Source organism: Lasiodiplodia theobromae (genome assembly GCF_012971845.1).
Source record: "Lasiodiplodia theobromae strain AM2As chromosome Unknown scaffold_11, whole genome shotgun sequence".
Classification (NCBI taxonomy): domain Eukaryota; kingdom Fungi; phylum Ascomycota; class Dothideomycetes; order Botryosphaeriales; family Botryosphaeriaceae; genus Lasiodiplodia; species Lasiodiplodia theobromae.
Genome location: NW_023336311.1, coordinates 970,707 through 987,243, shown reverse-complemented (window position 1 = coordinate 987,243; position 16,537 = coordinate 970,707). Strand labels below are relative to the sequence as shown.

The window sequence follows — 16,537 nt, the reverse complement described above, 5'->3', positions numbered from 1 at the left end:
GTAGCCAATCGGCAAATCACGCGACCCTCCCATATGCCTGCTTCATCCCGCCGTATCACCACCATCATGCGTAACTACCCTTCCTCCTCCTCTTTTCGAAATTGTTCAGTCACACACACACACTTAAGAATTTTTTTTCCCTTCATCTGCTCTCTGTTCTGCCGTCTTCGATGCCTTTCCACCCTCCATCTCCGCTCCTCACCCGTCTTCTCATCCTAATCCCTGCTACTCGTCAGCCCCTGAACCTTACCACCCACCCTCTCGGGTCCGCGCGGCAACGCCCGCTTGCCGCGCTCACTCACGCGCCTGTACCACTTGCAAGGAAGAAGCATAGCCTGATTCAGCCCTTAATAATCACTTCTCTATTTTTTTTTTTTGTGGGTGGGTGGCAAACACGCTGCTGCCTCACATGGATCGACAACAACAACGCGCGCTGTGGAGTACGTGCTAGCATTTCTGCACTCTGCATTTTTGCACAGGCGTACCAATGAGCAGGTACCTGTGGTGTGTGCACAACCGCTAGTGTAGCGGCATCCGCTTTGATACGATTGCTTTTACTTCTCCAATAACTTGTCTTTCCCGCTCGTATCCTCTCCAGATGACCTTAAAATGCGTTGGGGCAGCGACCTGCATAACAGAAGCAAGTTGCGCTAGCTTACGGCCAGCGCCATTCGTCTGGTACTAATCACTCAGGTCCGATCGTCGTACTCCAGTCGTCATCGCGGCCCGCGTGCTGCTGTCACCCTGGTCTCGAGCCCGGTCAGGCAAGGCAGGCGGTGCGGATGCCGCCTCGGAGCATAGCCTATTCGGTCGACGCCCAGCCCAGGGCCCTCCGCCTGAAAGAGCCAAGAGGGAGAGAGTCCAGAACCCAGACGCCTCAGGACGGCAGCGGCAGCAGCAGAAAGAAGTGAGCACGCGCCACAGCGGGGTGACAGGGGGAGAGGTTGGTAGCAGGGTGTGCAAATCTGCATGCACACCTTTTTGCGCAGCCTTAATGGTGGGGCCACGGCTCCCTAGCAATACCTCGACCCCCCGAGGCCGCACGAATCCTGCAGGATCGTGTGGTGCTGTGCTGCGGCTCCAGCCACACTTTTGTGGCTTGAGAGGAAGAAAAAGAAAAGGAAAACGCCACAAAGGCTGTGACCCTTGTGCATTAATCCTGCCAATGCGCCCGAAGAAACGGTGTGTATGCGTGTGTAGCCCTAAGCGTGCATTTGTCCGTTTTCCATAAGCCTGAGGCTGTGCTTGTGGCTCGCTAGAGAACTAGAGTATGGGGTAGGTAGTGCTGGCTTGAGCGACATTGTGTAAGCCGGGCAGTGTGGCTGTGGCAGAGCTAAACGGTCCTAGCAAACAGGCTTGTGCAGTATTTCAAAGCAAGCAGGAGAGTGCTAAACCGCATCGATGCATTCGTGCCTGTCATCATCAACTCAAGGCCTTCTCACCTCTATCACTCACTGCCGACACTTACACACCAAAGCACAGATTCAATCAATGATGAAGATCAATTATCATCGTTAAGGAACTAGACCAGATACCAGGCCCTGGCTAGTCATGTTCTGCCGTTTTCTCCCTGGCATAATTGCCGGTTCGTAGTGTACATGCCAGACTTGCACCAGCAAGATGGATTATCTTTGTAATACAAAAACGCCAAAAAGGTACCTGATTCGTTGAAAACCAACCAACGCCTTCGCTCACAATTGTCTGAGAAGAAAAGCAGAACAGATGGGAAATGCCCTGTATCCGGTTTTCGGGGGAAAAAGCGGAAGACGCCAGTACCCAGCAGCAGTGACGGTGCCCAACCAAGGCAACAAGGACCAGCTGATCAGTCAGGCACGCCGAGAAGGCCGGACGTCGGGACCGCACCAGGCCAAATCCTTCAGGCAGACGGAGGTGCTGGCAAGCTGGCAATTCAGGCAACTGAGACACGTCTGCCTGGAAAGGATGCCACCATCGTCCCATTGACGTGTCCCAGGCCGTTTAATCCCTCACAGGAAACGCCACCCGCAGTCCTGGACCTCACCCCACTATCTTGTGTCCATGATCCCCCGTTGCAGCTCAGTGCCCGGCACTCGAGGTACTCGAGGTACTCGATTCAGTGGAGCTCGATGCCCCGTGAGTAGGGTTGGGGTAGTAGTAGGTACAGACGGCGATGATGAGGTAGGCGATGAAGCACAGGAACCCTTCGAGATAGTTGCTCTTACCATCGCGCAGGAAGCTTCCAACGACCAAGATAGCAAGGATCAGGACGATGGCCTGGAAGGGCTCGAACGCCAAACTCATGTTCTTGCCGAGACCCCAGCCGATGAAGACAACAATGGGCGTGTTAAGCATGACCGTCTGAATGCATGCTCCAAGGACGTGGGCAAGCGCGAAGTTCATCTGATTGTCGTACGCCTCATCGATGGCCGTCAGGTGTTCAGCCGCCTTCTCGACAACGGGAACCAGGATAAGACCGACGAAAGCATCCTTGACATGGCGCACCTCGACGATGTAGTGGATCTGGTCGACAAGGAGGTACGCAATGCAGCAGACGCATCCGATGGCGATGGTGAGAGCGATGAAGCACTCAGTCAACGTGAGCTTGTCCTTCTTGAGATCTTCGTGGCGATCCTCGTCTTTCAGCTCGTCGTGTTCGAAAATCTCGTCGTACAGTCCATGGTGGGAGTGCGTCTGGAACCAGACATAGCTGACATGGAACAGTAAGTAACGTTGAAAATGCCACTTGTAGGTAGGCAACTTACACCAGGTAAGAGATCAGGAGAATGATGGCCGTTGCACGGCTGATCTTGAGGCCGTCCAGTTCAAAGTTTCCGGATCCAGCATACTCCGAGTTCTGGAGCGTGCTGATGTAAGCTGCAGGGAGGATCAAAGCCACTACCGCTAGTCAGTGTCTTGTGCATAGCAGACTTGGGCGTACAAACTTACTTCCAGCTACCAACATCAGTCCGCTTCCGACCTCACTGACTGCTTCGTGGAACTCTTGCTCCTCGCGCCTAAGACCACCGAAGAAGAAGCACAGGCCAATGCACAGCAGCAAGTTAGCCAGGACTGAGCCGAGAATGGCGGCCTGAATGATCTGGACGGGGTTGAAAGTTTCGGTGGCGGGTTTGGTGATCAAAATGGCGAACAGGACGATCTCGACGATGGAGCCCAGGGTGGTCTCGACGACGATGCCGATGACCTTGGGGATCTTGCGGGCGAGTTCCTCTCCACCAAAGCCGATCAGATTGGCAGCAGGCACCATGGCAATGTAGTTCAGGATGAAGATGGCGAGGTTCCAATGGTCTGAGTGCGCATGGCGCTTGGCAAAACCCTACTGCGACGTTAGCATGGCAAGATTCCCCTCTCCCACAGACGCTTGGACGCACAATGACAATGGCGACAGGCACAACGGGCCACAACAAGTTGGCGTATTTGGACCATGGAGCCGAGCTGCGGAAACAGATGCGGAAGAAATGCATGGGGTGGATGCCGCTGCGGCCGCTTTCGCCATCGGGGTGGATGCCAGTCGTCACACGGTGGCCGTTGTGGTTGAACATCGGAAGCCTGTGCTTGCCGGCAGGCTTGGGCTTCTTCGTGCCGCCACGCTCCACGGCCGTGGCCTCGGAAGCGTCGCGCGGTTTCTCGCTCATGCGGGTGCGGCGAGCCATGGTGTCTGCTGGGGGTCTCCTCTCAGAGGAGCAGGTTGTGGGCGGAGGTGATTGAAGTCTTCACAGCTGCAGGGGAGTAGGAGCGGGGAGCGGGCCGAGTTATAAGCAGCTGTGGCTTGGCTGGATTTCGGCGTCAGAGAGCAGCTTCACCGCCTGGATGTGTTGGCGGTGAGCTGGCAGAGGAGGCGGGTGAGGCTAGGAATGCGGCGATTGGGGCGTCTGGCGAGAAGGAAGCTGAGGATGGAGGGGCGGGCTGGCAGAACTTAAGGAGCGGACGCAGGTTCTGGCTGAAGGCTGGCCTGAAGCAAGATTGATGGGGCTTGCATAGAGCGCAGGCGCGCTGATCGGCAGAGGGCCTGTTGTCGCTCCACTCCGGGGTTGGCAGCAAGCCGCAACACCTGCTGACTCGCATCCGACTTCCAGAAGGCGCCTTGGACGCGCGCCTGCATTCTATTTTTTCCCACGCCTGGGACCGGGCTCGCGCGCGCCAGCGCTGACCCCGCCGACAAGCACTTCCTGGCGTCGAGTTTGGCGTGCTTGAGTGACTCGCGCGTGCAACCGTTGCCTTGGCCGGCGCGCTTGGCCGCGCCAAAGCCAAGACGGCACGCAGCACGAAATTTCCTGCTCGCGCTGCTGTACGTCATGCCATACGTGCTGCGTGCTGGCATGTCTGTGGCCGGACGGGGCGACGAAACACGCAGAATAACCATCTACACGGGCAAATGAGGCGACGTCGTGCAGCTGCAGCTCTTCGCTGGCCGGTGGGACCGCCAGTCACGGCGCCGCGCTGCAGCTGGACAGGGTCCCTGTTGGAACACCAGCAGAGCAACGCGCCGAAGCCTGAGCCCACAGATCTGCTTGGCCCAAGGAAAATAGCGCATCGTGTCCAATTGCAAGCTAGCGCGCGGTCCCAATCTCCGTACTGCGGCTCCACAGATAGCCGCGAGCGTTGTAGCTGTGGCAGTGCAGCCCGTGCTCCGCGTTTCACACAACGCGCGCGCTTCTGAGAGCCGCTTTCCACTACAAGTCCACTTTTCCAGAGCTGCGTTTCAGCGTTCCCCGGCCACGCTCCCCTTCTGCAGGGTCCAGATCCTCGAAGATACGCTATGCGCTGTCCGCGGGAGGGGCCGTCCGAGCGGGCCGGTCCCACAGTCTGTCTATACTTGGGCCAGCCACCAGCGCCTACTGGTCTCGAGACGCCTTCGCCTCACTCTGGGCTGGCCACCGGTGAGTTCAATCTGGTGATAATGGGTTCAGCGGCAAGGCTCAATGCCACTACAGTAGTGAGCTAAGGAAAAGCTAATAGAGTGGGTATAAAGAAAATGACCGAATGCCCCTACGTAGAATCTCGTGGATGACCATATCCTAAGCCTAACTCCTCCACAATAGACCCCAGCCTTTCTTCCGTGTTTTTGTTTTTACAACGGCAATCCGTAATCGCTCCCGCTGTACACGCTTCTGCGGCGCTCAATCGCTTGCTCTTGCGGCGCAATGTCGAATCGAGAGAGAACATGTCGCACAGCAGGCGTCCATGAACAGGTGGAAAATCAAAAATGAAAACAAACCGACCCTCATCTTCGCGGATATGCAGTGTCTTCGGAGGAGATGCAAGCAGCAAAGGGAAATCAACGAGAGTCGAAATTCATCAATAAGTGCACCCCGGCGCCAACATCGCGATGCACTTCTGCAGCAGATTGCTCGCTTCGTGAAGAAGCTCCCACCTCGTCTTTCTGAAATTGTCACGGAGAAGTATGAGCATGCCCAGGCACGCGTTCCTGTCCTGAATCTTCACCAGAGCGTCGGGCGCCCGCACTCCACCGACTCTACGCAAGAAGCCTTGCATATCTCGGACCATGTCCTCACGGCTGTCCAGCTGGTAAACCGGGTCAATGGGTCCGTCGAGAGCGAATCCGTACGACCAGACGATGAGCAGTGCAAAATAAAGAACCCAAGGTCGATTGAGCAGGGAGTCGTCGCGGGCCGAATACGTGAACCCTGCAGCTTGCTCCGCGCTCTGTGGGCCTTGGCCAGTCGCCGCTCCAGCCCGAATTCCACCGTTACCATTTTCATGTGGGAGCAGAACTTGGGAGAGGAAGCGGAGAGCGTAGAACGTGGCATCGCGCGCGCGTGCCGTTGGGGCCCATGACTCTTTCATCCGACGCTGTGCACCTGCGTAATCCTGTGGTGTAATACTGCGGCCGAGTAAGCGATTGGCGCCCGCATATATTTGGCAGTCGACAATATCGACATGCATAGCCATGTGCGCCAGGTGATGCAGCACGGTCCTGGATTCGAATACGTTGTCATCGACAAGACCGTTGCTATAGGCAAAGGCCGTCGAGTTTGTCAACTCGCCGTTCTTAGACAGCGACGCATCGAAATCCTGCTTCCAAAAGTCAAAAGCGCGCGTGAGGCTCCCGCGCCACTTGTCTCGCCCACCCAAAGCCGAAGATGCCCCAAGTGAGCTCACTTGGAGATCGCGCTGGTTCATGTGCCAGCTGACACTGAGGAGGCCGGCCATAAGGATCGTCCGGCCGAATGAATTGGTGCGTACAGCAGATCCGCTCAACGTCTTCTTGAGGCCGTCGAGGAACGTCGTCGGTTTGACACCATTGCTGGCCAGGCTCGCCTCGACTCGACCAACCTCCTGGGCGCTCGTGGCTGACCAGAGCGCCTCGTCACACGGCAGCGGCAGTCGCATCTCATGTGCGACCATAACTGCCGAGTGGCCAAACATGGTTGCATGTATCGAGTCGATGACAAACGCTGCAAACGCGGCTCGTCGTGTAGCTTCGTTAGATATCCAATGCTGCCACCATTCCTCTTGCGCATTTGCCGTAGATGAGACAGATCCATTGCGACCGTCCTTGACGCTCGGCGGAGAGTCCAGCGCCGACCTGCCGATCAGCGAACTACCTCTTCGCATGAGCGTGAGGGTGGTAGCGTGGTGTATGTGCGCGCGCTCGTGCAGCGGACGCGTAGAATACATCTTCTCGAAACATTCGAGAAGAATAAGCGCCTGGAACACCCATAACTTTGCTGGAGGCCTAAAATCGGCATCCATGAAAATTTCCCATCGCAAGTGCCATGCAAGAAAATTGGCAAGTTCTGCACATGTAGTCGTCAACTCCTGCCCGAAGCTCTTTTCCAGGCAGGACGCGCCCAAGGACATCATTGCGACCAGCAATAGCGGCGGGCAGTTTGCAGCGCTGAATGTCGGCCGGTGCAGGATTGGCAGCTGTGTGTGAAAGTGGACCCAGTAGGAGCCGATATAGGTTTGCATCATGTGCAGGCTGAGCACGTGCGTATCGTCATCTTTATTCCCCTCTAAAAACTCCTCCTTCTGCTTTTTGACAGGTGCGTGGCTGCTCTCGTTAAAGCGATTCTCGATAAGGTCGAGAATCTGCTGGCGTTTTTCTTCTGAGAGCGCAGATTCAGGCAAATTGGTGTCGAGGATGCTGCTAACAGACATTGGCTGATGGGGCGGCGCAGGCTGATTGAAATACCCGCTCGCAGTGGCATCATATCCAAAGTAAGGGCCCTGGAGGCCGAAGGCGGCAGATGCTGGTACGCTAGACATGTTATTTGCCGGATATCCCATGGGCGAATGGCCAGTTGCGAGATTTGATTCGTTGAAAAGCCAGGCCGTGAAGTCGTCTGCCATCGCAAAGGGTGACCGGCTGTACCCTTCTCCCCCAAATACGGGCATGGAGTAGTTATTCGGCGTCATGCTTTCTATAATCTGGCCTTCACTGACAGCGGTCATTCGCTCTCCTTGGCCAGTGGCCTCGACACCCTGCATAGACATCGAAGATGTCATTGGGTAATTTCGGGATGAGCCTTGCGAGTTTTGATTCGTCGTAGAGAAGCCCGGAGGAGGCAGTGAGCTAAAGCTTGAAGGGACGCCTTGGTGATTCTGGCCTTGGTAGGCTGCGGGCGATTGGGATAGCTGACCAGTCAGAGGTGCAGGAGAGTTATACGCCTGTGAGGCACCAGCAGCTGAGGTGTAGGGCGAATTCATGCCGAGATTCTGCACACCACTGCCGACAGAACTTTGCGAACGTAGGGGAGGCGCACCAAAACCTTGAGCTGAAGTTCGAGGCGAGTACTGCGACCCGGAATTATTCGCTGCGTCAAAACTCGAGGAGCGTTGAGGGGCGCTAAATGTTGACGATCTCCTGTGCTGATCTGACATCTGCTGCGATACGCTGTTAGACCGCCAATTATCGCCGCTCATGGCACGGTCCGATGCTGCTCCGTTCCCATGGTGCTGAGTTGTTGCACCGAGCGGCGGCGACATTGCGGATCCTGCAGGTGTCGCACTGCCCAAAGCCGATGCTGGTGACTGCGCAATGCCACCCGTAGAGTTAGGCTGCCGTCGTGTCAGTGCGATCCGGGTAGCCAATCTCGGAGCTGCCTACCACCGGGGAAGACTGTGAATTTCCTAGTTTCCCGTTCTTGTTTGCCATTGCATTTGTCACGATTGGATTGAGGTTGTGCATGAATGTGTCCTTTCTCAGCAGCTGGGAGCCTCGAGCAGTGTGCCTTTCCTTGTGCCGGGCGCACAAATCTTGTCTCACAAAGGATCGCTGGCAGTCGGGGAAGTCGCAGTGATATATTTGCTTTGGATTGTCTCCCTCGTGTCAGTTGTTCCATTGGCGACGAAACAGAGGCAAAGCTTACGGTTTAACTGGTGGCGGTACAGGTGCTCGGCGCGAGAGTAGCTCTTGCCGCAACCCTCGTGCGGGCATTCAAATTTCTTGTCCAAGCCTTTGCGACTGCGCCTTCTTTTCCTGGAAGAACCGGGCGGCGCGTCGCCGTCCTCGGCCTGGTTGTCTTGGTCGTCCACATGGTCGTCGTCGCGCGTGCGTCGCCTGCCGCGGTTCTCGTCCGAGGTGGGACTCGTTATCTCCTGCTCCTGCCTGTCCATCCTGGGGGCCGGCTGGTGCGCAGGGCGGGCGTCGAGCGGATTGCGAAAGTCTAACGAGGTCCCTGCCTGCGCGGGTAGAATCTCGGCCGTCATAGCTCGCGCGACGTCTGGCTGCGCATGTGGTGGTTGAGCAGGCGCGCGGAGCCCTCAACCTCACCCGTTGATAGCCGCTTTTCAGGTGGCTTCGAATGGCAGGACGCAGGGAAGGGCCAAGGAGCCGAATGGCGTTGTTTCATGTACAGACGCGCGGGGAGAGCGTGGCAGACGGTAGTGGGTGGTACAAGAGGCGTGTTCTGAGCAGCTGTGATAGGTATCTGATAGCGCGCGGCGTCTGGCGAGCGGAGGCGTGCGCGCAGCTGAGGGCGACGGCGGGCGCTGGAGGCTAGCGCACGCTGACGTCTCGGCGAATGCTCAGAGCGGCGGCTGAGCGCTCAGGCGGTCGTGGTGTCGAGTGCGGTGCTAGTGTGTTGCCGAAGCGTCGGGCGGCGCACTGGACGGGAGGGTCCTTGGTGAGTGGAAGGGGCCGCTGGCGGCGATCCGCGCCGGCTGTGCGGTCTTCCACGGCGCGGGGTCTGCTTCACTGTACAACGGTTCGCTCGGGCTGCGATCTGCGCTTCGACAGCAGCTCCGTGGGGAAGATGGGGTTTCAGGGACAGGCAGCGCGCGGTTCAGCGGCCTTTTTGGCACCCTGGAGCCAGGGTCACGCTGCCGACGAGAAGCATTTCCGCCCCATCCGCCGATAAAGCCCGCCTATCATCAGCAAAGCGTGCGCTCCCGCCGCCCAGCCCCTCCGCTCCATTGCCACGACGCTCCTTGCCGCCACCTGATCCCACCACCTCCGCTGTCCTTCGTTTGGTGACATGACGGTCACCAGGCGGCTGCTCCACCCCACAGCCAGCGAATCCGTGGGGTGAATGACCTTCAATCGCTCCTCAGCTGGCCTTCTAGCGATGTGGCACAAGTTCACCACGTGCCCGCCTCACCTTGCGGCTTGTTGCGGCTCAACTTGCGTCTTCGCTGGATTAATGCTGGGAAGAGCACGCGGAGGCGAGGATCAATGCCTGTGTTTGCTTTTCGCTGTGTAGACTTCTGCCCTGACGAATCAGAAGCGCCGCGCACCACTCAGATACAGGCCAATTTTCCCGAGTATTGCCTTCGATCTGCGCCAACGATTGGCTGAGCGCTGGGTGCCCACTTGACATGATCCGGACGCGCCTATAGGCCGGAAGACTGCTTGCTGCCTTCACAAACGGGTGCAGAGACAGCAACATGCCTCCGTGGACGCGGGCGGACGGTAGGGAGGGCCCGGCGGAGATGGGTCGGCAGACGGGGCCTATGTAGATCCGAGCAATGCGCGCCGGAACGACACGGGTTATGACATAAGATGCGCTCTCCCTACCCAGCCCAAGGCAAATGGGCCATGGAGCTCAATCTACCTTCTACATCTCCACCACAAGATGGCCGATACTGCCCCGCACTCATCCAGCCTGGGCGCACGATTGAAGGGCGCGTTGAGGCCGAAGAAATCGCGAAACCGCCTGGTCAAGAAGCCGCCCTCCGAGTCAGTCAGCGCTGAAATCGTCAGGAGGAACAACGAGACCATCTCCAGAAGTGCAAGCACCCTGCTCAGTCAAGGTGCGCAGTCGCACTTGCATCCGGCGCCTCATTCTACGGCTCCGGACGCCTCACTGATCGACAGGCATACCGGAGAACGTCGCGACATTACCGCACTGATCCATGGCCTACAGGACTCTTTCGAGCCAGGCCAGGACGATATACCCGAAGAGTTCGACGAAAATCGGCCGCCTGGCGAGCCTTTGATCTCCAGCCTGCCGCCCAAGTTGTGGCACAAAATTGTAGATGAGTTCTTGTCGCCAGCCGACGCTGCGAGCTTAGCGTTCGCGAACAAGACCTTGGCCAATATCCTGGGCCCAGGCCCATGGGAAGCGTTGAGATTGCCAGAAAATCATCAGGACAGGATTCAATTTTTGGCCCCTATGGACCGTCACCTTCCCGCACATCTTTTATGCTTTCCATGCGCAATCTACCACGTCCGCATACACCGTGGCGAAGAGGAACTCAAGCCTCCGAATGTACTCAACCCATTGTTTATCTGTCCCCATGCTCAGAATCCTCTCATGCCGCCTCCCCGCACACGGCTCACGCCAAACCGCAATCTCCCGTTCACATTCGTCCAGCTCCCAACGAGAGCGGCACGATATGGCCTCGAATACGGCATTCCCGTGGAGAATCTGTTCCGGCGCTGGAAGGACACCGCCAGTGGCTGGTCCCACCAAACGCGCTACTACGTCGTCAATAATCACCTCTTCCTCCGCGTCATCAGTTCCACCTTCGCACCGGCCGGTCTTCCACTCAGCGGGCAGCGACATCTACTATACTCGCGGGAAGACTATTCGCCTTACTTCTCCGTTTGTGCGCACTGGCGAGACGGCGAGTTGATGAACTTGTGCAAGTGCGCGCTCAATCACATTCCGAAGCCGCGTCAGGGGAATGGGCCCGAACAACAGCTCGCGCGGCGCATCGACTCACGCATCAAACATGTTCCGACTGCCACGCAAGTCGTCAGCCAGTGCACGGAATGCAAGTCAATCCGTCGCTGCACCGAATGTCCGACTGAGTATCTGATCGAGCTCAAGTTAGCCGAGGACAAGAGCGACCCATTTCAGAAATTCAAGCAGTCCATCTCGGTGACTCGATGGAGTGATTTGGGCGACGGGACAACACCCGCGTCGCCTGAGTGGGCGGCGGTGAATGGAGAGGCGGAGTACGATTCGTTCAAGGCCATCGGAAAGCGTGCGGTTTCAGCAATTTTTGAATCGCAGGACAGCGATTTCATACCGTATCAAGCAGTCAAGTCGCTTAATCCGAAAGGCATCAAGAAAGGCGAGGATGGGCACAACTGGTATTAGAGATAAGGGACGACACCGTCTCTTTGCGGAGCCCTATCCAAGTGCGCTAGGAGCTGTCGTGGCATTTCATGGGCGTTGGGTCATCTCCTACAGTGGATCTTTAAGTTTAAAGCGGGATTGTTCGGAACGGTTGCCATAGCAGGGTCTCCTCGAACACCAAAGCGACCGAGCAACTAGATGGCCTGCGGCCTCATTTTCAGATTGCAAACGGTGGATAATAATTTCATTTCCGAGGCTGCTTATGGTTTTGAAACGAAGGCGGTACTTGCAAAATTCTACATAGCTAGCATAGAGATATAGTCTCTCATTTATACCCTGGGTGGTCTCACGGACAGGCCGGTTGCATGTTAGTTCTTCAAGGTCCACCTCTTATTCCTCGTATTTGTAGTGTATAAGCTTTAGTTTAACTCTTGCGTAGATAACGCTTAGGGGGACAGTGGGGTCAAGTAGAAGAATGCGCATGATACATGGGATAGGGGTATGCGCATAAAAAAGCGTATAGCCCATTCTCTTACTGGTTTGTAATGTTGCTCCGTTAGCTACGGCAAGTAGATAGAGCGTTTTTGCTTGTAGCATTGGCTGGCTCATCGGAGTCTACTATATTGTGGTCTAGCCAATGAAGATGCATTGCTAAAAAATAGAATGAGTCGTCTATTCTGCTGTTACAGGCGTGATAGCAAACTGGTAATGTTTCGACCCATTTGATTGGCGGTGAAGGCTTAGCAGTGGGCGGACGGATGCAAATGGAAGGCCGGCGTTCTACTAAGAGTGTTCCTGAGCCTCGACAAGATGGCGTGTGCGTGAGCTAGAATACATATCGGAAATTGCCGTATCAGGACAACGTCCTTCGTGGGGGCGAACAAGTGAGGCTCGCACGCAATGATGGCGGAAGTGTTGGTGCAGTCAGTCAAAGATGGTTGCACGGAAAGCGCTGGGTCCGCTCAGGCGAGGTTGCATTTGCGTGACAGTAGATCGTCGGAATGAACATGAGCATCGGCAACGTCGGAGCGGCTCACTCGTATCATGAGGCGAGCTAAGCGCAGTCGGCGAGACTCACGATGACGCGGAGAGTGGGCGTGTATCCTTGGGTCCGTCCGAGGGCAGTAATAAGGCCGCGAGGTGCCGGTCGGGCGTCGCGATAGAGCACCACAATAATAGTGGGCGGCCTGACGATAGCTGGCTTGAGGCTTTTTGCGGTGCTTGCACGTGAAACTGTGACGCGGTGGGCTTGTGGATGGGGGCTAGGCGCTCCCCCGGCTATCGACTGGTGGCGGAGCGCCAGGCGGCCGTGCAGGCACATCGTGAGGCGCCGGACGGGCGGCCTTCTGGTGTTGGAGAGCGCGCACCAGCGGCTCTGCAGCGCGCTGCGATCAGGCCATGGCACGACACAAGCTGGCCGAACGCAGAGCATCTTGCCAAACGCTCGAAGCGCCCGGGCTCAGCCGACGTGAGGCACGGCAGGCGCAAGCGCAGGCCGCAGGGCGCGGCCCCTGCGCGCTTCTCCACACGCCGCTTGCCCGCTTTCGCCTTGGTTTCCGACCGACCCCGCGTGCTGATTATCACGCCAATCACGCAGCCAATGCCCGCCCGCAAGTTACACGCCCACCCTCGACGCCTGCTGCTGCACCAAAACCCGCGGCTCTCCCCTCCGTCAGCTCTTCCACCCTCCACTCCCCTTTCCGCAGCTCTGCTTTCTTTGTGCCTCGCCCGTGGGTTGACGCCCGCGCTCATCTATTGCACACCAGGCACACTGAGGTACGTCACAACAGCTGATTGCTCCACAGCGTCTCCGCACCGCTCACGCGAGCCGCTCTTCCCCTCGTCCGCCGCCCAAGCTTCCCGTCCCTCACCCGCCAGCACTTATTCTAACCTCTCCTTCGTCCAGCACCCTGCAACTCGCACCCCTCGCCTCCAGGCCACGCATGACCACCGTCACCCACTGCATTCCTCACCATGCTGGCTCATAGCATCAACCGGGGCGTCTCCAAGCACGCCATGCCGCGTGCCCAGCTTCCCTCTGTTGTTTCGCGCGGCGTTAGCAACTGGGGACGTCGACGCTGGCCGCGATGGCGGGACGAGGCCGACCAGGAGTGGAAGCAGTTCCAGGTCAAAATGGATGCCTTCCACAAGCAGATCGAGGCTGACCCCTACGAGGCCATTTTTGGCCGCTCGAATGAAATGCTTCGCGGCATCCTGCGCAGTCCGCCTGCCGACGATGCTCCGAAGAAGACCGTCCCCATCTCCACCGAATCCAAAGCACAGGAGCCATCGTCTGCTGTTGAGCACCAACCTACGGTCGAACTTTCCTACGACCCAATCACTGGTCGAATGGTCCCAAAGTATGGTGCTTTTGATGCCCCGCTTGCTGAGGATTCTTCAATACATTACTCCCAAAGCCACCACGATCCCCGTGACGACTCCTTGTCCGCCTACGACAAGAAGAATACCAACACATCAGCACACTCGAACGGCTGGGTCCCCCAGGAGGACTTCACTCAGACCTCAGCCTCAAAGTCCAACACAACCGAACATGATCATCTACAGGAATCCTTGGCCAAGTATGACAGGCACATGCGCGAGCAGCCTCAGAAGCCGCCAGCCCCGCCATCCGAGTGGCTCGTTCAGGAAGTCCACTATGAGAGCCCTCCTTCCACGCTGAATCGCCTCGAGCTGCAGATCAAAACTGGCCAAGCAATGACTCGCAGTATTGCCACCTATGCTCGGGGGGTGCAAACTGCTTCACAGGATCTGTCACAGGAATTTGATGAGATTCTAACTGGAGTCATGAAAAGGGTGGAAGCCAAGAGAATCTTTGAGAGGCGTCAACGTCTTGCAGAGCAATTCGCCAAGGCTATGGCTGAGGAAGCACCCGTAGAGACTTCTCTTCCCCGCGCTGCGAGAAAGAGCTTCGACGATGGATACTCTCAGGCCCCAACTGGTCTGCAGACATCATTTGAAAGAGAGAAAGCCTCCGGTCGTGACCTGGCTGCTGAGATTCAAACCAGGACCAACCCAGTGCAATATGACGATGGCTATTCCCATAAGCCAATGGGTCTGCAGACGTCTTTTGAGATGGAGCAAGCCGCTGGGCGGTCCCTTGCTGAGGACATCCAGGCAAAGACGGAGCCCCAGAACTACATCGTGGACGATGGCTATTCTAGGGAACCAATGGGTCTTGAAACATCCTTCGAAAGAGAGAAAACTTCAGGCTACTCGCTTGCCGATGAGATCAGTGCTAAAACGAGCCCAGAGCAGTATATCATTGACGATGGTTACTCGCGGGAACCAACTGGTCTAGAGACATCATACCAGCGAGAACTGGATTCAGGCCGAAGCCTGGAGCAAGAGATCCAGGCCCGTGACAATGCTCACCTTGCATCGCCGGACGATGGGTACTCCCTTGATCCTACAGGTCTCCAGTCCTCGTACGCTCGCGAGCTCGAAGCTGTGAGGAATGGTGAGAAGATCTCACTTGAAAAGCAGCTCAGCGAGATGTCTCTTGGGGCAGCCACATATTCGGACATCTGCACCCCGAAGGCGCCAGACAGCTCGATTAGCTATAGCGCATCGAAATCAGCCACAGCGCCCCCGAGGTCAGTCGAACAACGGAGAAAGCAAGGAGCAGCTCCGGACGAGGTCAAAGATTGGTATGGATATTCGCTGAAACCGCTAGGATTACAGACGTCGTATGAGCGAGAGGTCGAGGCCTGCCAGAAAGGCCAACGTAAATCTCTAGAAGAAGAGCTCCAGGAACAGGCTTTAGGTGCGGCGCGCGTTGCTTCCGATTTTGACGGCCAAGGATTCTCCCGGAAGCCCACCGGTCTTGAGACGTCGTTCCAGCGGGAGTTGGATGCATGTGCGAATGGTAAGAGAAAGTCCCTTGAGGAGGAGTTGGCTATTCCGGTCGATGGTGGTGCTGTCGAGACAATGAGCACGAAAGAAGAGGCCGCCAAGGTCGAGGCGGCACGAGAGCAACGTCTACACGACATTGCTCTTGTTCGTGAAGTGCGCGAGATCTACGAAAAGTACTATGGCAAGATCACCACTACTCACCGCCAGGCAGAGGAAGCTTCACTTGAACCCAAAGCTTTCGAGGATTGGCGTGTGGATGAAGATGTGCACAAGAGCCTCTCGTCCTACGACGAGAAGCATTCCGACGCTTACCACTTCAAGCCTGATAACCTCGAGGCTGAGCTTTCCTCGCCGGATTCCTCATCTCCACAGCCTTCTCAAGAGTCAACATCAGAATCTTCCGCAGCTGAACAACCATCAGGCATTTCCGCCGCCGATGCTAGTGGACAGACTCATGTTGCAAATGCAAACTCCAAGGAGACTGACCCCGCCGCCACGAATTCTGCAAAACCACGTATCTACAAACTCCTCGCCTTCGACCCCTCGACAAGATCGCTTACCACTTCTCAAACATCCTCTACGGTCCACAGTCCTGGTGAACACCCAATCCCCCTTAGCGTTGCGCTCTCGAACCTGTCTCAACCGGCCAAGTTTATACCACAACTCACTTCTCTTCAAAAAGACGGTTATGAACCTGTCGTCTCGGCCGCGAACCTCTTGATCCTGCGGCTTCGCGATGACAAGTCTGTCAAGGAGACTCACAAACGTGCTCCTCGTCCTAACCCGGTTGACGGTACCACAATTCCCCTGCCTCCTACTCCCACCATGTCCCCCACTGGTTACATCAACCTCGATCCTGTGATGGAGAATCCGGCTACCGCCAGAAAATCTTCGACTCGCCACAAAGATGATAAGAAGGTGCGCAAGACTGAGCCTGTCTTCTCAGGCGAACGCCGCAGGGAGGGCTCGAAGGGACAGAGCGTCAAGACTGTCCTGACTACTTTGATTTGGGCCACTGCTGCATGCTACGTTGCCGGTGTTGCCGGTGAAGTGGCCAAGGGATACTAGACCAAGCGAGTTGTATCCTTTGCATTGATATTTCAACGACTCGTGGGCATTCGACAAAGACATTTGGCAATTGAGAATATCATCGTTGTGTACTACTAGGCATCAAC

The 16,537-nt window shown here is 56.7% G+C and overlaps 4 protein-coding genes across 4 annotated transcripts; 2 read left to right on the top strand and 2 right to left on the bottom strand.

Annotated features, from left to right (window-relative positions):
• Positions 1-2,055: 2,055 nt before the first annotated feature.
• Positions 2,056-3,650, bottom strand: LTHEOB_4435 (Ca2+ H+ antiporter; the record flags this gene model as incomplete). The annotated part of the gene is made up of 4 exons (XM_035513469.1): positions 2,056-2,686; positions 2,742-2,874; positions 2,926-3,313; positions 3,369-3,650. The coding sequence occupies 4 exons, from the start codon at positions 3,648-3,650 to the stop codon at positions 2,056-2,058; spliced, it is 1,434 nt and encodes a 477-aa protein (XP_035375139.1).
• Positions 3,651-5,295: 1,645 nt separating this feature from the next.
• On the bottom strand, positions 5,296-7,251 carry LTHEOB_4434 (Zinc finger C2H2-type protein; the record flags this gene model as incomplete). Its single annotated transcript, XM_035513468.1, has 1 exon — positions 5,296-7,251. The coding sequence occupies one exon, from the start codon at positions 7,249-7,251 to the stop codon at positions 5,296-5,298; it is 1,956 nt and encodes a 651-aa protein (XP_035375138.1).
• A 2,786-nt stretch (positions 7,252-10,037) lies between these two features.
• On the top strand, positions 10,038-11,510 carry LTHEOB_4433 (F-box domain protein; the record flags this gene model as incomplete). The annotated part of the gene is made up of 1 exon (XM_035513467.1): positions 10,038-11,510. The coding sequence occupies one exon, from the start codon at positions 10,038-10,040 to the stop codon at positions 11,508-11,510; it is 1,473 nt and encodes a 490-aa protein (XP_035375137.1).
• A 1,953-nt stretch (positions 11,511-13,463) lies between these two features.
• LTHEOB_4432 (Conserved serine-threonine rich protein) lies at positions 13,464-16,430 on the top strand (the record flags this gene model as incomplete). Its single annotated transcript, XM_035513466.1, has 1 exon — positions 13,464-16,430. The coding sequence occupies one exon, from the start codon at positions 13,464-13,466 to the stop codon at positions 16,428-16,430; it is 2,967 nt and encodes a 988-aa protein (XP_035375136.1).
• Positions 16,431-16,537: the final 107 nt, after the last annotated feature.